This window comes from Zingiber officinale, chromosome 7A (assembly GCF_018446385.1).
Source record: "Zingiber officinale cultivar Zhangliang chromosome 7A, Zo_v1.1, whole genome shotgun sequence".
In the NCBI taxonomy this organism is placed as follows: domain Eukaryota; kingdom Viridiplantae; phylum Streptophyta; class Magnoliopsida; order Zingiberales; family Zingiberaceae; genus Zingiber; species Zingiber officinale.
The window spans coordinates 31,726,650-31,752,690 of NC_055998.1; the positions used below are offsets into that span (position 1 = coordinate 31,726,650).

Consider the following 26,041-nt stretch of genomic DNA (forward strand, 5'->3'; position numbering starts at 1 on the left):
AATAAATCTCGGTTCATTGCCTTTTCTTCAAGATTCGTGAGTCCGGTAATGAGTTCTTTGATCCTTGAGTGCAAATGTGCGATTGTTTCACTTTCTTCCTTCTAGAGGTTCGTTAGTTGATTCTGGAGCAAATCTCGTCTCGCGAGCTTTGCTTCGGAAGTCCCTTCTGTTGGGGTTACAAGATTGCAAACATAGTCTCACATTGAAAATACATGAGAAAGATCATGGGTTTATAAGAAAAATGATATCTCCATTGACATGAGACATTTTGGGTAGAGCCCAAAAGGAAAACCATGAGGGCTTAGACCCAAAGTGGATAATATCATACCATTGTGGAGATATCTAAATTCTTTTCGATCCTACAATTGGTATTAGAGCGAGGTCGCTCTTCACCAAACTAACCGCTGGAAGAAGCACGAGCCAGAGCCATGATCCAAGATTGAACCATGTGGGTGAAAACCTTGAACAAAGTAAGGGAGGCCCTGAGCAGGTCAAAGTGACCAGATGCTCGAGGGGAGGTCCTGAGCAAATCAAGAGTGACTCGATGCTTGAGGAGGACGACCCTTTGGTCCTTTATTTGAGGGGGGATTATTGGGATTGTAAGGTTACAAATATAGTCCCACATTGAAAACACATGGGAAAGATCATGGGTTTATAAGAAAAAAGATATCTCCATTGTCATGAGGCCTTAGGTAGAGCCCAAGAGCAAAATCATGAGGCCTTAGGCCCAAAGTGGATAATATCATACCATTGTGGAGATATCTAAATTCTTTTCAATCATACACCTTCGTGTAGTTCTAGGAACTTCTCTCAAAGTTCCTTTGCTTATTCATAATTTTTTATCTTATTTACTTCCTAGGGTGGAAGTACGCTGAGTAGGTGGATAAAGTCTGCTTGCTCCTTCTTGCTCCATTGGTATTCTTTCTTATCATTTCCTTATTAGTCTTTGAGAGCTACCAAACAATATTTAATTATCAGAAGAATTTCAAAATTAGTTTTAAAAAATACCTCCATGTGCTTTTTCCATAACGCAAATTCTCCCTCAAACTTCGACGGGCAAATGCTCGGTCAGGTCATCGTCTCGGTGCTTCAGTCGACGATTTGTTCTTCTGAGGCATTCTGGCTCTGATACCACTTGTACGACCCTTGGCGGCTGGCTAGAGGGGGTGAATAGACCTGCAAGGAAAAAGAACCTTTCTCGAACTTTATAACTTAATAATTATCAATACTTGTATAAAAATAATTAAAAGACTAAAAAAGACGAGACATAAAGAAATTACTTGGTTACAACCGAGGAGGTTGTTAATCCAAAGAAGATGTAGAGCTCACTAAAATTCTCCTCTGGGCGGAGAAACCTCTTACAGCAGTTAAATCTTACTACTAGAAAACTAAACTGAAACTGAATCAATTACAAGTGTTGTTTCTCTCTTTTTCTTGTTGTTGTTAGCTTCTGGGAGCTGGGCTACTTTTATAGCCCTGCTCAGGACGCCTGAAAGGGTTCCAGGTGCCTAAAATAAGATAAAAGTTTATCCCCGATGCAGTGGGACATGCCACGTCACAAATGACTAAATCTTCTGTTCTGGGCGCCCGAAGGGGTTCTAAGCGCTCGTACCGTCTGACACATGGACTCAGTCCAGTCGCTTGGACCAAGCCAACTTGTCAGTTGACTTTTCGATTTGGGTTTTCCACTCCAGTTCTTCTACTCTGGCTCCGATCGCTTGGGTGATTTTAGTCGTCCGGAATAGGGTTCGCCTGAACCCAACTTCCAGCTTTCTCGAGCAAGTTTTCGCTCTGGCTTCGAAAACGCTGCGCGCCTCCTTCTCATTCCTCAGACACACCGAGTCCGTTGGCTCTCTCCCGTGCCGTTCTTCTCGCTAGCTACATCTTTTGCTCGACTTTTTATACTCCTAAGTTCCTACACACTTAAACACAGTGGTTAAAAATCAATAGGACCTAACCTGACTTGGTTGATCACATCAAAACTACATTGGGGTACTAACAACTCTGCGCTTAACTTTGACAACAACATCTAGAGTATATTTTTATTTCTATTGGGTTGCCTCATTTTATAAATTGTACTTAATTTTTATATTCTTTTTTTTTTTTTGTAAGGTTTCTCCATTTATGAAAAATTAGAAAAAAAGAATCATATTTTTTTTATTATTGTTGTGTATGTCTATTTTCTGCTTTGTTGTAATTGTGCTCAATTTGTGTTTCTGATTTAAATTGATAAACTATTGGATTAATATTTATTTTTTTTGTGTTATTACTCTATTTGTCTATTATTTCTTTAATTATTAGTTTATAAAATTCGTAACATTATTCACCCCCTAGCATCGAGTTCGATCCTACACTAGTACCTGAAATGAACCTTGTAGTTCAATTAGATTCAAGCACTCATATAAAAGGAAAAAAGGATTCTGTTTCAAGGTAGAACTCTCATCTCAAGCCAAAGTTTTCGTGCTAACTCCTTGGTGAGAGGTTTTTGAGCTTAACCTCCATCCTTGGTATAGGCATTTGAAGAAGAAGCCAACATCCCTTAAGAAATCATTGTAACTTATTCTTGCTTCATCTCTTTTTGTTTTATGTTATAACACTGCTGTAGAAAATCTCTCCGCCTTCGGATTTGGCTCAAGAAGGAGAAACTCAATAGAGATGGTGGAACTTTAGGTCAGCCTTGGACATAGTCACCTCGGCGAGGTGGTGAATCAAGTAAAATCGACTTATTAGTGTTGTGGTTGTGCTCGGTTGCTTTTTGCTTTGAAGTTTCCGCTATTTGAAACTCGACTAATCAACTTGACTAATGACAATTAATCAATTGATAGAGAGAAACATTCGACTATTTCAGTATTGTAGTGAACAAAGCGTTCTGAAATCGACTATGTGACTCAACTATTTGGATAGCAATCAATTGATTGTTGTCGTCAAAGCTGAGTTAGAAAGAGTTGTTTTGCAAATGCAATGTTTAAATTCAATGGAACAATCAATTGATGGATACTATCAATTGACTATTGATAGAAATCAATCACGACCTGAAAACTATAAAAGAAGGGGTCATAGTGGATTTTGAGCCAATTCTTAAAGGATTTTAAGGAGAGTGTTGCTGTATTTTCAGACTTTTAATAGGCAATCTAAAGCAACTACAATTTGGGATTCATTTGTGTAAATTATTGTTTACATTTTTATTTTTATTTTTTTATTTGTGTTGCTTGTAAGGAATAGAAAATTATAAAAGATTTCTTCCCCTCCGGGAAGTATCCAACCAAGACAAAGATAATGTGCTATCGCTAAAATAGTAAGATAGATCATGGCGTAAGAACTAAAGGTTCCGAACAACGAAAAAATAATTTATCTCTTATGTTTGTTACGCTGTGTATTTGATTTGTGTTTTCAACTGCATTTATGTTTTTTTTAGACGAGCATGATAAACGATAAATACTATTAAAATTGTGAATCACTATTCACCTCTTTTCTAGCGAACTCATTGATGACCACATGCGGTGGATAAACCGTAAACAATTATGAAGCCAAATAAAAACATGTCCAATAAATATTCAACTGAATATTTCAACACTTAAATATATTATATGGCACATCAATATTTTGTCGCACTTTCTAAAGAACGATGCACAATGATTTCTTTTAGAACCATGCAAAACATTTTCTCCATACTCTTCATATTTTAAAATCAAACAATCGGAAAAAAAAAAAAAGAACATAAGAATATTCCTTTTCCTACAATAATTAATCTCAACAAATTGTGGGAATCTAATGGCAACCTAATCATTCAATTCGATCAACTTTCATTCTCTAAAACTTGAATTTTTTTCTTGATTCGATGTAGATACATAAGGTATAATAATTATATTTTTAAACAACAGAGATGAGCATAGTTATAAGTAAAATAAAATTCCAATATTAATAGGGTTTAAACTTTTTAAATCTAAAATAATTTATAAGAATAAAATTAAATTAAATTAAATGATTAGTGTAAATTTCGATTAGTTTTTTTTTCCATTTTAAGAATGAATTCCTGGTTCATTCTTGCTTAGGCCATAGTATGAATGAAAAAATTGAGCATCTTGATGCATTAGACCAAGAACTTTCAAAAAAAAAAAAAAAGTAGATCCGCTATTTTAGCGGTCCCCTAGTGCCGGCCCCACGGATATGGAGGGAGGTTCATACAGGTACACAGGCCATAGGCGCATGGCGGGGTAAACCTCAGGTCGTCAGTTCCTGAGAATCGACCCCTGGCCATTACATCAAAGATATCATACGCCCACCGTCTGCGCTACGCCCTGGGGGCAGACCAAGAACTTTCAAAGATATTATTGTGAGGGGCCAAAAAAATGAATACGATTGATGTTATGTTTAGTTTTCAGTCATATAATACAACTTAAAACAAGTCAATCAAAGTTGATTTGTTAAACTTGTCTATCAAAATTAAGATGAGCTGGACTGAGCTTAACCTTAATCCAATTGGGAAATTAGTATTTACATAGTTATTTGATTATTAAATTTATAGCATGCAAGCGAAGAGAGCATGTGCTCATAGTAAAGCAAAAGATTATTTATGGTGGATCAACTTTAAACAATCATGTAGCCAAATATACTTACAATACATAATTATCCTATCCTTTGTCGAGAGTTTACTCCGGTAAACTTACCAGAGATCGAGGTTGTGTTGATGATCAATAGAGTAGGAGACAAACTCGATATTTGGAATAAGAAGAGGCCCAAAGAGACGACACGACGGACACTTTGAGATCTTGTCTCTTGGCCAACGAGCATAATTGACACGAGAAGTGTCGGATAAGCTCGGTGAGAATGAACGATCGTAATGCATCAACAACTCACTATCCTACTTTTGCATTTGTCGCGAAAGATCAATTCCACGCCAAAAATATTTATTTGCATCGTGCTGGTTTTCAGAGGGGTGTTTGATTGCAAGGTCATTTTGTGAGCAAGGACGTGAAACATGTGAGCAATTGCAGTGACTTTGTCAAGATATGAATGGTTTTGAGATTAAGTGAATTTCTAACATTATTTTTTTTTTCTTTTCTTTTTTATTAGAAAAAAAACAAAGAAGAAGATTTAATGTGGTTTTGATTTAATTTAAAATTATAAGAATTATATTAATCTACATAAGATTTGTTATTTAATTTAAATATTTGCACGTTATAAACAATGGGATTTAAATAATGTAAAAAAATCTAGATTTTTTTAGTTTCATAGTTCTTTTTTATTTTGCATCATTATTTATATAGTTTTTGGCTTTTTGCTCAGTGAAACACGTGAACATTGTCGCCTTTTTCAGACAATAATTTTGGAACTAGTCATCGTGTAGATCTTATTCCTTGAGTAAAGTTTTGTAAGTCTCTTCGGGACCCGTTTAAAGGCTAATGTATAAAATATTGTCATCATAAAATTTAGGGTTTAAATTTTGATAAAATTGAAGTAAATATCTTTCTTATGTATTAGTCTCTATTCCAAAGGCTAGTAGCCGCCCGTGATTTACCTCCTCCGTGTTAGCCCTGGGACGAGTTGGTAGGGGCGCTGGGAGCAAACGTATTCACCTTTTACCACCTTGAGTAAATTTTTTTGACCAGGGTTAATTTATTTGATATTTGTATTTTTGTTTTATTGCTATCCGATAAAGATGAGGAGTCTCACTAAAGATGGGTCAAAATAAAAAGGACCAGTTAACGTAGAAAAGCTGAGCGGATCGGATACAATCAAATGGATCAGGTGAACAGATCAGATGTTGTCGAGCGGATGGTATTAACTAGAGAGAAGCAAACCGGGCTTTGCCCAGTCGAATAAAATTACCCTCCGACTACAAAGAAAGATAAGTAGTACCTGGTCTCGTCAACCTAGCACCACGCCCAATCAGACCGAGATAACTGAGGACAGTTAGGAAGCAGGGAAAGGGACGAGCCAACAGGCCTATGGACACTATCAAGCAAAAGAAGCCCGGCTGAGTGAATGTCAGTCAGCCGCGCATGATCCCGCTAAATATATTATCATATTCTTGTGGGAGTTTGTGCCGTTGAAAGCAGGATATGTTCCGCAGATACAACATACTTTAGAAGTTTTCAAACTGTTGTGTCATAAGAATGCATTGACATGTCCCCTCCTAGGACACTTAGAAAGATGTACTTATGCCTTGAGAGACGTGCACGAGCACCATATTGATACTATAAAAGAGGATTCCATTTATAAGAACTTCGTCTTCTACATCATTTAGCTACAGTTATTCATTTTTTAAGATCATCGGAGACTAATTTGAATATTGAAAGATTAATATCAGGAACCCCTTCTCGGTACAGTACGAATATTTTTATATCACAGGACTATGTAGAATCTTTACCATATCAACTTCAAAGTCGCATCACATTCCTAATTTGTCATTTTCACTGTTTTTGGCAGGATCCGTTGCTAAAATATAATCTCTCTATTTTAATAACAAAATAAAAATTATTTAAAACATATTAACAAAATATTGAACTTTTTTTTTAAAAAAATAAACATTTAATTTATCTTTTTATTTAATCATTAATATAATTAGTTTGTTACTTTTCATGACATTTAAATAAATTAATATTGTTAATCATAAAGAGGTACGATAAAAAAAAAGTTAAAAACTTGAAAAGCACTGATTTTGTTTTTTTTTTCACTAAAATAAATCCACATCTCCAACAGTTCGTTTCGCGTCATTCCCAATGAAACTCGCAAAATTTCAAAGGGTGCATTAAGAGTTTTGTTTTTTTCAATGAGTATCCCATTCCAATGAGTATGAAATTCCAAAGGGTGCATTAAGTGTTTTGTTTTTTTTTTTTCCAAAATGAGTCTGCACTAAATTTTATTTTAAGAATTTTCAAATCATGCCATACATTTTTATTTATAATAATACTAAATAATTAGAATTTGATCTATCAAAATATACCTTGTAAGTCATTATTAAAAATATTTTAATAATATCATCTCTATTTATTAATTACATGTATACATGATCCAGATTACTAGGTAGATTTACATTATTTAGTTTTATGAAAATACATATTTTTTATTTTCAAAATAACTTTTTCCTTTATTGAATAGAATTAAAGTAAATAAAAAAAGGACAATATTAAATGATTAGAGTTAATAAGTCAAAATATATATTTTTTAATCATTATTAAAGATATTTTAATAATATCATCACTATATATTAATTATATGCATCATTATAATTCAATTTGATGAATCTTATTTTGATCAAATAAATTTACTGATAAAAAAATAAAAACTTAATATTTCTTCGAGCACTTTCGTGATGATTTAAAATTTTCATATTTATATTTATGTCAAATTAATATTACATACTCTTAACGATAAAATCATTAATTATCATAATGATTACATTGTTAGTGATCTTTTGAATTTATCCCTTTTTTATTTTTAATTTTAGAATCTTAATAAAAAAATCTTTAAAAAATATTTTTTTAATAATTAATTATAAGAGAAAAAATAAAATAAAACTAATATTTTTTAAAAAATGTTGAACTTGTTAAGTTCATTGATAAATTTTGACCAAAAAAAACACTAATAGTTAATCTTAGATTTTTCTATTTTATGTTTAAATTTGGAGCCATCATAAATAAAAAATTATAAAAAAATGTTAATAAAAAAGTTTAAAAAATCTAAAAAGTGTATTTTTTTAACTAATTAGAAAGAGAAACAAAACTAATAAAAATAAGACTAAAAATAGAAAAATACAAAAGCAAAAAACAATATCTTTGAAAAAAGATACCAACAAGATAACATCAAACATGGGTAATCCATCTACAAAAATGTCTTAGAGCTTAAGACTCAATGATGGATCTACTTTAATACCACTTAATCAAAATGGCTCAAGTAACTCTAAAGATGGAAGATCATTTTTTTTCAAGTTACACTTGATATACTAGTTATGTCAATCAAAATGAAAGTTTTATATTGATCATCGAGATAAATTAAAAAGTGCTCACAGTAGAATAGTTTATCAGTCTAACATTCTCAAGTCAGTCGCTCATTAAGAAAAAGAAACTTGATCATTCTGTGTATAAAAAATTAAGAAGGCATCCTACTCCACTAGGCCTAGGTTACAATTTCCCACTCTTGTGGCATGTGGTAAAAGACGATTCGCTCGCCTCCAGTATCTTCGCTAATCCCTCCCTAAGTCAATACGCAAGAGGTAAATTGTGGATGACCCCACTCTTAATTCATTATCCTTATCCTTTTGAAAAAATTATTCAAAAAATATTTTTTTTTCTTTTGACATAATATCATATTGGTAATTAGATACCTCTGGTTCAATTTATGGCAATACTAACAAATTTCTTGTGCTTTCTTAATTTTATATATGCTAAAGTTTCGAATTTTAAAAACGTTTAAGTTATTAATGAATTATAATTAAATTCAATCCAAATCTAATTTAATAGGTTCTTTTTAGTCTCATCCTACTCAAAAAGTTTATTAGTTTAGAAAAATTATTCTAAAAACTTATTATTATTATTATTATTATTATTATTATTTACTTTTGGATATCATTTTATTTTTTCCAAAACATGTTTCATGATGAATTTCAATCACATAAAGCAAGATACCTTAAAATAAAAAATTGTTTGTTAATTTACCTATTATAAAAACAAATAGTCTGTGAAAATTTTCAAAATTTAATTTGCTAAAATAAAATAATATACAGAGAAATTTTCTAAAAAATCTCAGAAATAGATATATAAAATGATAGGATCCATAAAAATAAAAATGATAGATCATTAATTTATATGTCTATCACTAAACTTATTTTCTAAGATTTTTTCACTCAATCATTACATTTATTAAAAATAGAGAAAAATTAAAATATCTGTATCTTTAGAGTTTTATACTTTTCCATATAATAATTTTCATTGTTAAACCATATAAGGTTGTATAGTCGTTCAAAAAAAAATAGATAAATCGGAATATATAGAAATGTCAAAATAAATAATAATTTAGACCCTCCTAAAACTCACTGTATTTTATTATTTTTATTCGAGTTCGTTCTTTAAGATTATCTAACAATTTTGATTACATGAACTTACAAATTTTACAAATAAGTAATCTACTGTACTTCTCAAAACTTTTTTTTTATTCTATACCTTCATTTTTAATGTTGACCATTTTTTTTATTGGTTAAAAAAGGAAGATCTTTTTATTATATTCTTTAGAGTCTTTTAAGTAATTCTAAAAGTATCATATAGGTCTAAACGATTAAAAAAATATATATTTAAAAAAGAAACCCTTTGTGTATTCTTTGGAACCATTAATGTTATTTTAAACAATCTTTTTCATGTGTTCTCTAAAACTTCTAAAGTCTTAATTTCTAGGTTGTTATTTTTTTTTAAAGTGTTCTAATATTCATATCAATTTCTCTATAATATTTTTAAAATTTAAAATAAATCATCCATCTCATTAAATATAAACAATCATTTTTTACTACACACTACATCTATCCTAAAATTTTCATTATTTTTATTTTTTAATTATTTTCTTCTCTCTTCCATTTTTTTATTATTTTTTTTACTCTATATGTGTAATATCTACTTTTTATTACCAATTTATTCTTTTTTTCTCTCGCAAATTAAATAATATTTTAATATTTAAAGAATAAATTTTATTCCCTAAATTTAGCAAAATACTATTCATAAAATATAAATTTAGAAAATAGATAGGGTAGCTGATATAAAGATTTTTTATATAAAATATAAAATTTAAGGTAAAATTTTGTGTTTAAGAAAGTTGATATGAATGCTCTCAATTTCCATATAATATTTTTAAAATTTAGGATAAATTGTCCATTTTATTAAAATTCATTTTTTACTACATACAACATCAACTACCCTAAAATTCTCATTATCTTTATTTTTTTTATTTTCTTCTCTCTTCCATTTTTTTTATTTTTTCTCTCTCTCCATATAGAATATCTATTTTTCATTATCCAATTCATTCCTTTTTTATTTTTCTCTCTCAAATTAAATAATATTTTAATATTTATAGAATAAATTTCATTCTCTAAATTTAGATAAGTACTATTCATTAAATCTAAATTTAAAAAATAGATAGAATAGATGTAATGATTTTTTATATAAAATATAAAAATTAAGAAAAAATTCATATTTAGAGAAGTTGATGTAAATGCTCTTAGAAGATCATATAATAAATTTGACCAAAATTATAATATAGATCTAAACCAACCAAATTTTAAAAATGAACACCCTATTATGTTCACTAAAACTTCATAAAGTCATTCTATTCTCTTTTATATTCCCTAAAACTTCTTAAAGTTATTCTATGTTCTCACAATAAATTTTGAAATCAATTTCCAGTAAATATAAAATATTTCATTTGGTGTCTAATCTCCCAATGACCACTGCACTAGGATAAATACCTTTATGATTTATCCCCTTCCAAAAAATATCCCCTTCCAAAAAATATGGAGTCATTTTAGAAGGGTTGTTAAGGTGACGATTTTACCTTTTTCTCTAATAGAAGGACATGTAACGATTTGAGTTAAAAACTACTATTTACACCTAAAATAGTTTTAAAAATTAAAAAAATCCTTTAGCTTTTAAATTCAAGGCTAATGTGCTCACCTTGCATTATATGTACATATGTAAGTAGCAATTTTGGTCAAAATTGTCACAATGATCCGTAACTTTAAACCCTAAATCTTGAATACAAAATATTTTAAAATTAATCAAAATCATTTTAATATTAATTAAAATACTTCTAAATTAGTCAAAATTATTAGAATATAGTATTGAATAATATTAACCAACATGAATGATTTTAACTAACATAAAATAATTTTAACTAATGTTAGAACAATTTTAACTAATGTTAGAACAATTTTAACTAACATTAAAGTACTTCTAAGATTTAGGATTATAGATATGTTATCGCAATTTTGATACAAACTATTACATGTGTAACAATTTATAATATATTTGACCAAAAATATTACAATAATATCAAAATAATTTTGTTCAAGTTAAAATAATTTTAATCAACTTGCAACAATTTTAACTAATGTTATTAGACTAATCTTAGGATTTAGAGTTGGGCCAAAAGTATTATAACAATATTTACTCAACCATGTATATAAGTTTATAAAATATCCATTTTACTTTAAGTAGAGAAGTTTCAAAATATAATCAAATCACATATCTATTTCTGATTTTACTCTTATCGGTCGACTGTGTTATGGAGTAGTCGAATCGATTTGGTTCTTTATCGAAACGTCGAATTTTTAATTAAATCAGTCGAATGAGTTTTGAAATCAATAGTTAAAATTAAAATTATTTTTAGATTAAATTGGTTAATAGACCAAATGACCTCAGATTGATATAAAACTAATTCTTATTTATTCATCTATCTCTCTTGATTATATTCATGTCTTCAAATGTCAATTTAACGTTTGGTACATTAACCGATTTTAGACAAAATCAGCTGATGGATCAAATGACCTCAGATTGACATGAAACACGTTCTTATATGTTCGTCTACCTCTCTTTATTATATTCATGCCCTCAAATTTTAATTTGACTCAATATATTGAGAACAATATTTTTTTAACATGAATTGAATTTTTCAAATATATTCGTGTTCAAAAAATTATTGCTCTCAGTCAAATTGAAATTTGAGGACATAGATATAATCAAGAGAGTTAAACGAATATATAAGAACGTGTTTCATGTCAATCTGAGGTCATTTGGTTCATCAACCAATTTTGAACACAAATTAATTTTTTTAAAATATTTTTTATTTTAAAAATTATTGCTCTCAATATATTGGATTAAATTGATATTTGAGGACATGAATATAATCAAAAGAACTAGTCGACCACATAGAATCTAGTTTAATGTCAATCCGAGGTCATTGATCTATTAGTTGATTTTACCCAAAATCGACTGATTGATCAAATGACCTCGGATTAACATGAAGCAAAATCGGCTAATGGACAAAATGACCTCAAATTAACATGAAATTAGATTTTATGTGTTTGACTAGTTATCATAATTATATTCATACCCTCAAATATCAATTTAACCAAATATATTGAGAGCAATAATTTTTTTAAATAAAAAAATAATTAAAAAAATTTAATTTGTGTTCAAAAGCGGCTAATAGATCAAACGACCTCGAATTGACATGATAGATCCTACATATTCGGCTAGTTCTCCTGATTATATCCATGCCCTCAAACTTCAACTTGACCTAATATATTGAGAACAATAATTTTATGAACACGAATTAAATTTTTCAAATATATATATTCGTGTTCAAAAAATTATTATTCTCAATATATTTGGTCAAATTAAAGTTTGAGAGCGTGGATATAATCAGGAGAGGTAGACGAACATATAAGAATCTATTTTATATCAATCTGAGGTCATTGGTTCATCAGTCAATTTTAGGTAAAATTGACTGATGTACCAAATGTCAAATTAACATTTGAGAATAGGGATATAATCAAGAGAGATAGATGAACACATAAAAACTAGTTTCATATCAATCCGAGATCGTTTAATCTATCAACTAATTTAATCTAAAATTAATTTTAATTTTAAAAACCAAATTAAAATTAAAAAACAAATCAATTCGACTGATTTCAAAACTCATTCGACTGATACATAATCAAATCAATTCAACTGCTCCATAACACTAGTTGATAAGGGTAAAATCAAAAATAGATACATAATTTGATCATTTTAAAACTTCCCTACATTAAATGGGTATTTTACAAATTTGTGTACATGGATGGTTCAGTGAAAAAAACCATTATAACAATGTGGAACAAGATATTTTTGAATAAGAAATAAAATGCAAGGGCCTTTTAGTTTTTTTTGTTTTTCAAACCCTCCTTTTGACAATAATAAAAATAAGTCATCTACTTTTTTTATCGACATTATATATCCAATTTATATCGACTAATTTTAAAAATAATTAATTTAATCTCATAAAATTTTTTTTATCAACTATTAAGATAATCAAAAAATATTAACAATGAACAACCCATCAATACAGTATTTAAGTAAACTGTTCATTAAGAAAAACTTGTCTATTAAATTGTTAAAGTTGAGACCCAATTCCTAGATATCTGGAAACTCAGACAAGATTCTATTGCACTATCATCCTGGGAGTAAAAAAATAAATGAATAAAATCAACCTTTTGATTTTGCCCACAAAAAAATTTACCCACGACCAAATCTCACAATATTCTGGTGATACTATAGTGCGCTCCCTTACCTTTTTCCTTTTCCTCCCCTATAAAAAAAGGGCCTGTCCTGCTCACTTCAAACCAGACTTTTCTTCTTCTCTTCTTCACACTTTTTTGATTTCCCTCCCAACCACAAATGCATATGGCGAAGACCTCCCTCTTGTTCATCGCTTGCATCGTTTCACTTCTTTCGCACACCGCCTGCCAAGCCAAGGTCTGGCAATTCGAATGGGAGGTGGGTTATGTATACGCATCGCCGGACTGCGAAGAGAAACTCGTGATGGCAATCAACGGCCAGTTCCCAGGGCCGACCATCCGCGCCAAGGCCGGCGACACGATCCATCTCAAGCTCAAGAATACTCTCGACACCGAAGGAGTTGTCATCCACTGGCACGGTATCAGACAGGTAGTCCATGCTTACTTAACCAGCAGCATCCCCAACTCAAACTCACCACTAAAGAGTCTAAAGCTAAATAACACGCTTACGTTAAAAGGTCCACTAGGGAGTTGTTATACAGAAAGAAGAAACCGGCCACTTTGACATGGACAAGGCTACAAACTAATTTTCCACTACACCTCGAGAAATTTCATTCCTCGTTTTCTTTGTGTTCATAACAGCAAGGAACACCTTGGGCTGATGGCACTGCCTCCATCTCACAATGCGCAATCAATCCTGAGGAGACTTTTAACTACACATTCGAAGTCGACAAGGTTATACTTTTTTTCTATTAGAGAAAGTGGAATGACAAATGCAACTATTGATGCACTTTTTTTCCTTTCCGGACTTGGACGCAGGCTGGCACATATTTCTACCATGGACATTATGGGATGCAGAGAGCTGCAGGGCTGTATGGTTCTCTCATAGTTGATGTGGCTGATGGTGAAGAGGAGCCATTCCACTATAATGGAGAGTTCAATCTACTTCTCAGTGATTGGTATCATAAGAGCATTTATGATCAGATGGTTGGACTCTCTTCCAGACCCATGAAATGGATTGGAGAACCCCAAGTAAGTGATGAGCTCAAGTTTCTTTTGTTTCAACATTAGGACAGCACCATAGGTTTCTAAGGACAGAGGGAAAAGAAATAGTTGTGCTATAAATAAAAAAATTATATTAGGTTTGAAATTATGTAGTAAGATACTGAATTTATTAAGTAACCGTTTTAATATATATATATATATATAGTACATGAAAAAGAACTAATGCTTAGAAAAGGGTAAAAAAGATTGAGGAGGCTAACCACGAGTTTCTGTCTCCTTTACTAATTTTCTTCAATTGTAAGAACTTAAAAATCACATAGAACGAACAGCACTGTGACCAAACTCTTCCTACTAAAGAGTTAGCTCCTACTTTAACCAGACATGGAGAAGTGATCATCCACTAGGCCACAAGTCTCAAGGAAGGGAGGAAATGACTTTAGTAGAGAATATCCATTTTGATAAATTTCATGCATCCAGTGTACCGAAGTGGACGTTAGTATTAATTAGATAAAATAAAAAGGGTAATTTGAACAAGTAGGTTACTGGTCCACCATTCTACCTAGTGAGTCGTGACAACTTCACGCTCCCTTTAAAATCAGGTTACAATAACAGGTTTCCATGGCTGGCACGTTGTCATGTTGTAGCCTCGTTAACAGTGCTCAGAAAAAGAACACAACAAGAAAAAAAAACAGTAATTTGCAATACTGTTCTGACTAGTTCTTTCTTAAAGAAAAGAAGAAGCTATCCGTTTTATCACAAGAAGGTACTCTATATATGTTAAAACATATATATATATATGTATATATGAAAGCAGCTAGCTAGAGCTTCTCCAGCTGTCCAGATATGGAATCTACCAACAATAAGATTGGCAATAGTTTAATGAACAAATGCATGTGGCCACTTAAATATATTCTTAAGCTTACGCACCGGTAATTGCTCCGGTAATCTGAAGACAAGATGTCAAAGATAGATGCAACCAAGAAATAGGCATCAAGAAAAGGTCACATGGGATGAATAACTTGGAAGAAAGAGAACGAACTGTCCTATAAAAATAAATAAATAAATCAGAGTAGTTCCTGTATTTGTGGCCTGAGCTAGCTACAAGAAGGAGAAAAAAAAGTTTTAAAGTAAACTATAAAAGTTTCCAGCACAAAATCATGTGACTTGTGTCCATCCCTAATTTTGGCTTCTTGTTTGGGTGCAGAGTCTATTGATCAATGGCAGAGGGCAGTACAACTGTTCCCTGGCCGCACATCTTATCCAAGGATCCAGCACATGCAAGTTAACAAAAGACTGTGAACCTGTTGTGCTCCAAGTTCTTCCAAACAAGACATACAGGCTGCGAATTGCAAGCACTACCTCACTGGCTTCACTAAACCTGGCCATTGGAGTAAGTAACTATCTAGAATCATCTGGGTGATTAATTTCCATCTCTTTGTTCATTTGAAATTTCATGGCGAAGCCACCGATTAGCAAGAAAAAGCAGCTGATTAGTAGAAACACCACTTCATAAAGGACATAATTGGATATAGTAATCAAAAATGTGTAGGAAATTATTGTGATTCAAACTCATCTGTCATATTCCATGTCACAGTTGGCATTTTTCTTGTTTTCAGAATCACAAGATGACAGTGGTGGAAGCAGATGGCAATTATGTGGAACCATTCAGTGTGGATGATATGGACATATATTCGGGTGAAAGCTACTCAGTACTCATCACTACAGACCAGAACCCATCATCAAATTACTGGCTTTCTGTCGGAGTTAGGGGAAGAAAACCCAATACACAACCTGCTTTAGCTATCATAAACTACCTTCCTAATTCCCCGTCAAAATTACCAGAATCTAGTCCCCCAGTCACACCGGTATGGAATGACTATGCCCATAGCAAATCATTCACGTACAAGATTCTCGCCAAGGAAGGCACACCAAGGCCCCCTCAAAAGCATAATAAGAGAATTGCTTTGCTCAACACACAAAACAAATTGGATGGTTATACTAAGTGGGCTATCAACAACGTCTCTTTAGCACTTCCTACCACCCCTTATTTAGGAGCCATGAAATTTCAAATAAAGCATGCATTTGATCCTCAACCACCACCAGAGAACTTCTCCTCAGATTATGATGTGATGAAACCGGCCAAGAATCCAAATACAACGCAGAGTACCAATGCATATGTCTTCCAACTTAACAGCACAGTTGACGTAATCCTTCAAAATGCAAATGCCATAGCAGAGAACGTGAGTGAAATACATCCATGGCATTTGCACGGGCATGATTTCTGGGTGCTAGGGTATGGGGATGGAAGATTCCAAGAGAAGGATGTTTCCACGTTTAACCTCAAGAATCCTCCGCTCAGAAACACAGTAGTGATTTTCCCTTATGGTTGGACAGCATTAAGGTTTGTGACAGACAATCCTGGAGTTTGGGCATTTCACTGCCATATAGAACCACATCTGCATATGGGCATGGGTGTAATATTTGCAGAAGGTATTGAATATGTCGGGAAAATTCCAAGAGATGCTATAACTTGTGGGCTGACTGGAAAGATGTTAATCAACAACCATCTCCCTTAATTAATGCACCCTGATCCAGTCATTCGTCTATGAGGCTGATCAATCAAGTTGTTTCTTATTAGTATGTCACTTTTTAAGAAGAGCAACTAGGAAATGATTGGGACCAAAGCTGTCAGATTATGAACTTGTATGGAATATGGTTTTGATAACTCACTAACCTTGAATTAATAATGTAATCAGATGATAAGGCAGAGTTTAAATTTTAAGAGAAAATATAATAAACTGATTACATCAATCAGGTAGGTCTCCATCAATTGGATATTTAGTCCTATAGGTATGATTGCTTTATATGAATCCATTTTGCAGTAGAAGTACCTCTTATATTGGTCTAGCCTACCAACATAGGGATGTAACTTTCCAATAAAATTAATTGTTTGTTTGAATCAACTGAAATAGATTGAAAATGATCAGAAGATCATAAGACTAATGAATATGAAATATATGAATGTAATCCAAAAGATTTCTGTTTCTTTGTTGCAGATCAAATACCTTTAGTTCCAAAGGTACCAATTGGGTGATGTTATAACACTAACAAACATAGCTTCCATTGAATCTATCTGGATTTGATCCGCACAAAAACAAAGAATGTAAGAGCAACTTTTTTTTAAGTGATCAATATCAAGAAAGTCAAAATTTGTTTAGCTGATTGATTTGTCTTTAATTCTTGGCTAACTTCATGTAAACCCAAGGAATCTATTTGATCATCCATGTGAAGTAGCAAAGGTTGTTAGAGATGCATAAAGTTGTCACCTACTAGGAAATGTACCTATAGAGAAGGTTATGCATGTCATCTATGATCTACCACCCAGTATTCTTGTTTCTTCTATAGTTCAACAACAACAACAACAACCAAGTTTTATCCCATTAAGCGGGGTCGGCTATATGGATCATTTTATGCTATCGAGATCTATCTCCTACTATATCATCATCTATACTTAAATAAATTTTATCATGTTTTATTGTTGCTAACCAAGTCTTTTTTGGTCTTCCTCTTCCTCATTTGATATGTGTGTTTGTCATAGTTTCACATCGCCTAACTGGAGCATTTATTGATCGTCTAAGTACATGTTTGTACCATCTTAAACGTGTCTCTCGGAGTTTTCCCTCAATAGATACAACTCCGACTTTCTTTCTAATGCTCTCATTTCTTATTCTGTTCATTCTCATATGTTCACACATTCATCTTAATATTCTCATCTTTGCAACTCGCATCATCTGGTCATGTGCTCAAGTCAGTTCAACATTCAGCTTTAAACAATATAGCAGTCTAACTGTGATTTTGTAGAACTTTCCTTTAAGTTTTAAAGGTACTTTACAGTCAAATAAAACACCTAACGCTCATCTCCATTTTAATCATCATGCTTGTATTCTATGTAAGACATCTCTTTCAATCTCTCCATCGTTTTGCAAAAATGATTCTAAATATTTAAACCTCTCGATTTCGGATAACTCGTCATCTCCTATCTTAACAATTGTTTCATTACGTCTAATATTACTAAACTTAAATTCCATATATTCTGTCTCTATTCTACTAAGCCTAAAGTCTTTCTCTTCTAGTGTTTCCTGTCAAGATTCTAGTTTAGCATTTACTCATTCACATATTTCATCTATCAAAATAATATCATCTGCAAACAACATGCACCACAGTACTATGTCTTGAATGTGTACAGTGAATTTGTCCATAATTAGTGTAAAAAAATAGGGATTTAGAGCTGATCCTTGATGAAATCCTATTTTTATTAAAAATGCTTCAGTTACTCTACCTGAAGTCTTTACTCTAGTCATTACATCCTCGTACATATCCTTAATTAGTTTAATATATATTACGCTAATACCTCTTTTTTCTAAAATTCTTCATATAATTTATGAGACTATCATAAGTTTTTTCTAAGTCAATGAATACTGTTGGTGCAATTTCCAATAGGTCAAGGTTAACCTAGTTGACCAAGCGTAAACCTTGGTCATGGTTTCGATGTTTGACAATACAGAAAGACATGTAGACATGGACAATGCAGGTGCAGTTGTCCATGCGGAGAGATACTAATCAGGGTCTGATCAGGTTGGATGAAGAAGAGTCAAGTAGGTCAAGGTTGACCGAATACTTGACAGGAAGCCAGGCAGTGGGAAAGTCTGGTGAGTGAAGCGAGCGGAAAGTCCCTGAGTGAAGTCCCAGTCCCGTGTGAGGCAAGGGGAAATCGATGAGTGAAGCCGGTGAAAATCCTAGTGAGTGAAGCTAGGTGAAAGTGAAAGTCCCGGTGAGTGAAGCCATTGGAGAAAGTCCTAGTGAGTGAAGCTAGGCGGTTGTGAGTGAAGGCAAGGAAAGTCCTGAAGGGAAAGTCAGTGAAGCCGGTAGTTAAGTCCCGTGAGTGAAGCTGGAAATCCAGATGGGTCAAGGTTGACGGACATCTGGTGAAATCATGGAGCTTGGCGCGGAAAAGTCCAAGTATGGAGACTTGGCACGAGAAGACCAAGATGGAGACTTGGCACGGAAAGTCGGAGAGGGCTCGATCTCTGGACCGGACAAAGTCGGAGAGGGCTCGGTAGCTCGTTCTCCTGACTAGGTCAAGAGAGGGCTCGGTAGCTCGTTCGGGACCATTTAGGGTTTGGGCTCGGATCGATCGGTGACCCGATACCTTTATATCGATCGGTCGATAACCGATCGATAACAAATGAAGGGTTCTAGTCATCGATCGAGACCGATCAGGAGTCGATCGGTCTCCACGATCGATCGAGACGCGACCACCTCTCTTCAGAGGTGGGATCGACCGACGATCGGTCTGGATCGGTTCTTTCGATCGGTCAGCGCCACGGCTAGTCTTCTTCTCTTCGCAGTGCGGTGCGGGTTAAGTGAGTTATAAAAGGAGTTCAAGGGCTGCTCTTCTTCTTCCTACTCCTGACCGTGATCAAGCTTTGCTGAGCTCTTAGCTTACTGAACTTCGTGTGAGCTCCTTCTTGAAGCTTCGGTGAGCTTTCCTCGACTGTTTCCTGAAGTTGCTGCTTCGGGTTCCAGTCGACAAGAACAGTAGGCAAGCTTTGTTTTGTACATTCATATTGTCTTATGTTTTGTGCTGTATTTTTGTACACCTTTCTTGCTGTTGCAAGAAGTTTCTGTGGCGAGGTTTCTCCACCCAGAAGGAGTGTTCTTATTAGCCGGTTTTCCGGGGACTCATCCACCGACGGATTGATAGGCTTCGTCCACCTTACGGACACGCCGAGGAGTAGGAGTTTCATCTCCGAACCTCGTTACATCGACGAGTTTGAGGTTTGTCTTCTTCCTTTTCGTTTCTACGGTTTCATTTCCGCTGCGCTAACCCTAATCGTAGGAAGAAAAACGAAGAATTTGGGGCGGCTATTCACACCCCCCCTCTCTAGCCGAGTACGACGATCCTAACAAATACCATGTGTAGATCTTGTTTTTGCTATGATATTTTTCAATTAGTTGTCTAAGAAGATGTATAGCTTCTATTGTCAACCTTCCAGGCATGAACCCAAATTTATTTTCGATCACCGTGGTCACCTTCCTTAATCTTTTTTCTATTATTTTTTTTCCAAAGTTTCATGGTATGACTAATTAGTCTAATACCCTTATAGTTTGCACAATTTTATACATCTTCCTTGTTTTTATATAAGGGAACTAGAGTACTTACCCTCCATTGATCATATATTTTTTCCATTTTTAATATTATGTTAATTAATTTATAAGACATTCAATACCTTGTTTCCTTAGACACTTCCATATATCTATCGGAATATCATATGGTTCAACGGCTTTTCCATTCTGCATCTCATTTAAAGTTTGTTCTACTTTTGAAGTTGAAATTCTATGATAAAAATTTAAATTTCTATACTTATTTGACCTACTTAAATTACCTAATTTAATTCAACCCTCATTAAAAAGTTGATACAAATATCCACCGCCCTTTTATTTCTCCATCGTTTACTAGTACCTTATTATATTCATCTTTAATACATTTATTTACATAAGATCTTAACTAATCTATAAATGTCTCTTTCCCGTTCTTTTGTATCCAATTTTTGATATAATCATTCAAAAGTTTCATTCTTTACTTCATTCACTAGTTTCTTAGCCTCTTTCTTGGCTATTGTATATTTTTTTAAGTTTTCCTCATTCTTACAAATATATAATTCCTTATAAGTGGTTCGTTTTTCCTTAACTTTCTCTTGTATTTTCTCATTCCACCACCAAGATTCCTTACTTAGTAGTGCATATCTCTTTGACTCATCGAGTACACTTTTAGCTACTATTTTCAACTTTGATATCATCTTATCCCATATTGTATTAGAGTCACCATATATTTCACCTAATGTTGGTACTCTTACCTTCTCCTTAAATATATTTTACTTCACATCCTTTAACTTCCACTTAATTGTATGAGTCGTATATATTTTCTTTCTATTGATACTAATACTTGAGACGCATATCCAACACTACTAATCTATTGGGTAGTTAAGTTTTCTCCGGGATGACCTTACAATCTTTACAAATCTTTTTATCTTTTTTTAACCATAAGAAAGTCAATTTACGATTTATTATTTCCACTTTTGAACATGACTAAGTGTTCTTCTTTTTTCTTAAAAAACGTATTAGCTAACATAAGGTCATATGCTATCACAAAATCTAATATAGTTTTCCCTTCTTCATTTCTTGTTCCAAACCCATAACCTCATGTACCCTCTCATATTTCTCATTTTTCACTTGGGCATGCTCATTTAGATCACCTCCTATTAAAATCATTCATTTGACAAAATGTTTTATAATAATTCATCCCTAGCGCATCACTTCAAGTTATCCAGTACACAATGTCTAAAAACGGATGACGAGATCCAAGAGATGTCAAAGGTTCCTTATGTCAGTGCAGTTGGTTGTCTGATGTATGTCATGGTGAGCACGAGATCAAATTTGGCGCAAGCAGTTAGTATGGTAAGCAAGTTTCTCTCAAATCCTAGTCGACCACATTGGGATGCAGTGAAGTGGATTTTCAGATACTTGAAAAATACAACTGATTATGGCATTATGTTCAGTAGACAACCGGAAGATGCTTCAGTTGCTGGGTACGTAGATGCGGACTATGCAAGAGATTTAGATAACAGGAGGTCTACTACAAGATACATGTTCACTGTGGCAGGAGAACCTATTTGTTGGAAATCTATGATACAATCTATTGTTGCATTGTCTACTACGGAGTCGGAGTACATGGCAGTAGTTGAAGCAGCGAAGGAAGCTTTATGGCTTACAAGTTGGTCAGAGAATTGGGTGTTCAGCAATATGGAGTCAAGTTGTTATGCGATAGTCAGAGTGTTATCTATTGGACGAAGAATCAGGTGTATCATGCGAAAACCAAACACATTGATGTGAGGTTTCACAAGATCAGAGAGTTGATTGCTTTCAGGGAAATTCAACTTGAGAAGGTTCACACTGCAGACAATGTTATAGACATGCTGACAAAGCCAATAACCACAGAGAAGTTTTGCTTGAACTTAATCCATATCTCTAGATGTTAGAGGAAGGGAGCCCAGGCCCAGAAATCCAAATGAGACTTTATTCAGATACTCTGTTCTTTGAAGGGGTGAATATTCGTTAAGGTGGAGATTGTTGACGAGTGACTCATATTTAGATGAATGCCAATGCGATGGATGCTATGAAAGAAAAATCTGTTAAGATTTTTCGTAATAAAATTCTGTTACGATTTTATATAACAAAATTCTATTATGGGTTTTCATAATAAAATTCTGTTGCGATTTTTCATAATAAAATTCTGTTACAATTTTACCGAGTCTGAGGTTTATGTATTATTTTTAAAGATCATTGTAAACCTATTGTATAACAACAACAATCACAAGAATTATTTAATGTAATTCTTTTGTGTAGAGAGAATTCTAATAAAGCTTCGGCCACTTTTGTGGAGTAGGCACGTCGCTGAACCACAGTAACTCTTCTTCTTTCTCTTCTTCTTCTCCTTTCTCGTGTTTGCTTTCCTTTTGTGCATCTTTGTCTTGTTGCTCCGCGTGATCTCTTTTTCTCTTTCTCTTCTTCCACACGTTAGAGGTTGAGAGGTGTTGCCCCCTCTTTGCGCAACAGTATAGTATGCAGAACTGTACACCTACCTGTGTCAAGAGGTGACAAGTTCAGCATGCAGCAATGTGTTTGAACTTAAAATAAAGGAGATGGAACAATTCTCATATGCGTCGGCAGTGGGAAGTCTCATGTATGCATAAGTTTGTACTTGACCAGATATAGCATTTATAGTGGAAATGTTAGGCAGATATGTTAGCAACCCAAGACCATCACACTGGAAAGCGGTTAAGAGAGTGATGCGGTATTTGCAAAGAATTAAAGGACATATGCTCACGTATCGGAGATCAGATCACTTGGAGGTGATTAGATATTCAGACTCTGATTTTGCTGAATGCTTGGATAGCAGGAGGTTCACTTCAGGCTATGTTTTCATGTTGGCTAGAGGAACTATATTTTGGAAGACTGTCAAGCAGACGATAATAGCTACTTCTACTATGGAGGCAGAGTTAATGGAATACTACGAAGTATCCAATCATGGGATTTGGCTGCGGAACTTAATCACAGCATTACAAATCGTTGATGGCATTGACTGACCACTGAAGATCTACTGTAATAATAAAGCCGCAGAACTTTATACCAAGAACAACCGCAGTTTCTCGAAGTCCAAGCACATCGTCATCAAGTTTCTAGAGGTTAAAGAAAGAGTTCAAAGTTGTCAAATCATGGTAGAGCACATCAACACATATTCCATGTTGGCCGATCCACTCACTAAAGGTTTGATGTCTTAGGTGTTTCATATGCATGTTGTGGATATAGGAAACGTTATAGAAGAAAAACTCATCTAGTGGAAGTTTGTATTTATTTCTCTATATTTGATAATAAAGACAAATATTTTATTTTGATTATTATACGTACTTAAAGTTCAAAACATTAATAGGATTTTATTTGTTTGTTGGACACTCTGAAATACAATATCATGATTTACTGTTAATGTTTAACATTTGATATTTGTAAATATGATATAGATTCCATTTAGGAATCATAAGGTTTAAATCATAATTTGCTATTGCAGTTTAGCATATAGTATTTGCAAATATGATCAAATAATTTTGGGTCTCTTAGGACCAGTTGAAAATTGGCATGTATTGATCACATTTCATGTAATTTCTACACATCCACGCCTTGATCTATGTCATTAATGGCATTGGTATTGTGATTACTGTTGGGGCTTATTACGATCATATACAGTGGTTATAACCTCTTTAGTCTTATACCAATGAAGTTAATGGGCCAAATTGTTTAAGGGGTATCTTGTACCCATAAAGTATGATATCAACTAAAGTTGCATTCGTGTCTATAATCACATATAGCCCAAGTAGGAAATTGTTGGATTTAATATCCCTTAAGATGGGCTCACATGTGATTTAAGAGACTTGCGATTCCGAAATTCATTAAGTGATCTAACTTAAGGTTATTGGGTTTCGGGTTATTGGATATAAATTTATGTATAGAACCCTTTAGCCCAATCCATTATTATCTATGGGCTGATAACGGATTAGATTCCTATATAAAGGAGAGGCCCCGAAGAGTTTAGGGTATCATCTTGACCTAATTTCTTGTTCCCCGTTGATAAGAAACTCTGTTTGCTTCCGTTTCTTCTTCCTCGGGATCTTCTAAATGATGTTAAAGGACAAAGACATAGCTCTTCAATCAAGTTCTTTAACATTATATTTATGTATTTACTTTCTTATGTCATGTTCTCGATGAAACAAAAATTTATGCTCATATGTTCTTATCTTTTCTCTATTCGAGTTCTTATTTCGTTCCTAAAATTTATGAGATTAAGAGAAAAGTCATGTTCTATCAGAACGTTCACAACACTTGTTACTGGGACAAAAAAAACTAAGATGAAAATAAGAAGAAATAAAATTATTGATGTCAGTGTTCAGTTCAAAAGTAATAGAGAAGAGGAAGGAATTTAATTTCCTTCATTCCCCCTACTTATGCATGCTCAAATTGGGCTGAAAAGAACCTTAAACACGAACAAGTGAGAATATTTCTCTTCTTTCATTTTCCATTAAAGTAAAAAATAATAATAATAAATGAAATAGAATGGGAAAAAAAATACCAATTTCACTTAAACTATTTCATTTCCCTTGTTTTTCCTTTTGTTTTTCCTTTCTTGGGGAAGATGTTGCGAGTGTATTTAATCTTAAATCTCAGCCAAACAAAGAGATCAGAGAAACAGAAAAACTGTAAGCAAGAAGAAGAAATAAAGCCAGTCTCTCCAACTCAATACAACTTAAGACGTAAAAAATATGCAAATATCCAACAAGACTTTGAACTAAAACGCCAAAAGAAATATAAGACGATCAGCGGTAAGCAACAACCTGTTGAATAGCAATTCTTCAAAATAACAAGAAAAGAAAGAAGATGCATACCTCAAAAATTCTCCGTCCCGTACGAATGGAGGATCGAGAAGACACAGCTCAGCCCTAGTTCTTCGACCCAAAACACGAAAGCGTAGAGAAACTTCACTTAACATTTACGGATCGAACGAAAACAAAATCCAAAAGTAAGGCTGCTAGAAGGGTACATTAGAAGAACTCCAGAAACTAACCCCGGGAAAAGTTGAGGTGCCGCAGCAGCATCCATGTGGCACTTTGTCGGGGTGGTCGAATTTCCCGGCCATCTGGTAGGCGGGCAGATGGCGAGAGGAGAGCGTCAGAAGGAGCGGAATTGAATAAGAAAGCAATGCTTCGGAGGCTCAGCGGACAGATTACTCGAGAGTAGTACCGCGACTTGAATGCAGTACGCGTAGTACAGGTGAGATTATCACATATCATAAAATATGATTTATCTCCGCTGTAGCACATGTAAATTTTGGTATCTCGACATTCTTCGCGGAAAATTTTACTTTGAGAAAATTTCAATATTTCTTTTGGAATGAAGTATTGTTTGTTTATAAGTTTTATTAAAATGTTTCTATGATTTCTTTATTGTTTTAATTTTTCCATTTTATTATTAATATAAATGTTGATATTAACAAATAAATCAACAATACTTATAAAAATATAAAAAAATAACAATACGGAACTATATATATAATTATTCCTATTTTTAATCAGACAAAATAATCTGTAATGTTTCCCCAATATCATCTGG

The 26,041-nt window shown here is 33.3% G+C and overlaps 1 protein-coding gene and 1 long non-coding RNA gene across 4 annotated transcripts; one reads left to right on the top strand and one right to left on the bottom strand.

Annotated features, from left to right (window-relative positions):
* Positions 1–1,045: 1,045 nt before the first annotated feature.
* On the bottom strand, positions 1,046–25,670 carry LOC122001282. Of its 3 annotated transcripts, XR_006117305.1 has the most exons (4): positions 25,497–25,668; positions 25,318–25,377; positions 15,191–15,696; positions 15,023–15,113 (listed from the first exon to the last, which is right to left on the bottom strand). It is a non-coding gene; the product is annotated as an uncharacterized LOC122001282 (long non-coding RNA). The 3 variants fall into 3 exon arrangements; XR_006117306.1 differs by lacking the exons at positions 15,023–15,113; positions 15,191–15,696 and adding an exon at positions 1,046–1,176 and having other exon boundaries at positions 25,497–25,670; XR_006117307.1 differs by lacking the exons at positions 15,023–15,113; positions 15,191–15,696 and adding an exon at positions 21,896–22,965 and having other exon boundaries at positions 25,497–25,670.
* LOC122001281 (L-ascorbate oxidase-like) lies at positions 13,344–16,947 on the top strand. Its single transcript, XM_042555945.1, has 5 exons — positions 13,344–13,688; positions 13,901–13,993; positions 14,078–14,290; positions 15,468–15,653; positions 15,880–16,947. The coding sequence occupies exons 1-5, from the start codon at positions 13,419–13,421 to the stop codon at positions 16,837–16,839; spliced, it is 1,722 nt and encodes a 573-aa protein (XP_042411879.1). The 5' UTR covers positions 13,344–13,418; the 3' UTR covers positions 16,840–16,947.
* Positions 25,671–26,041: the final 371 nt, after the last annotated feature.

Bases quoted from the DNA above. Each gene is read 5' to 3' on its own strand.
- LOC122001281 (XM_042555945.1), top strand. From the start codon at position 13,419: ATGCATATGGCGAAGACCTCCCTCTTGTTCATCGCTTGCATCGTTTCA. The intron at 13,994-14,077 runs GTTATACTTTTT...ACTTGGACGCAG, and splicing joins ACACATTCGAAGTCGACAAG to GCTGGCACATATTTCTACCA. The intron at 15,654-15,879 runs GTAAGTAACTAT...TCTTGTTTTCAG, and splicing joins CACTAAACCTGGCCATTGGA to AATCACAAGATGACAGTGGT.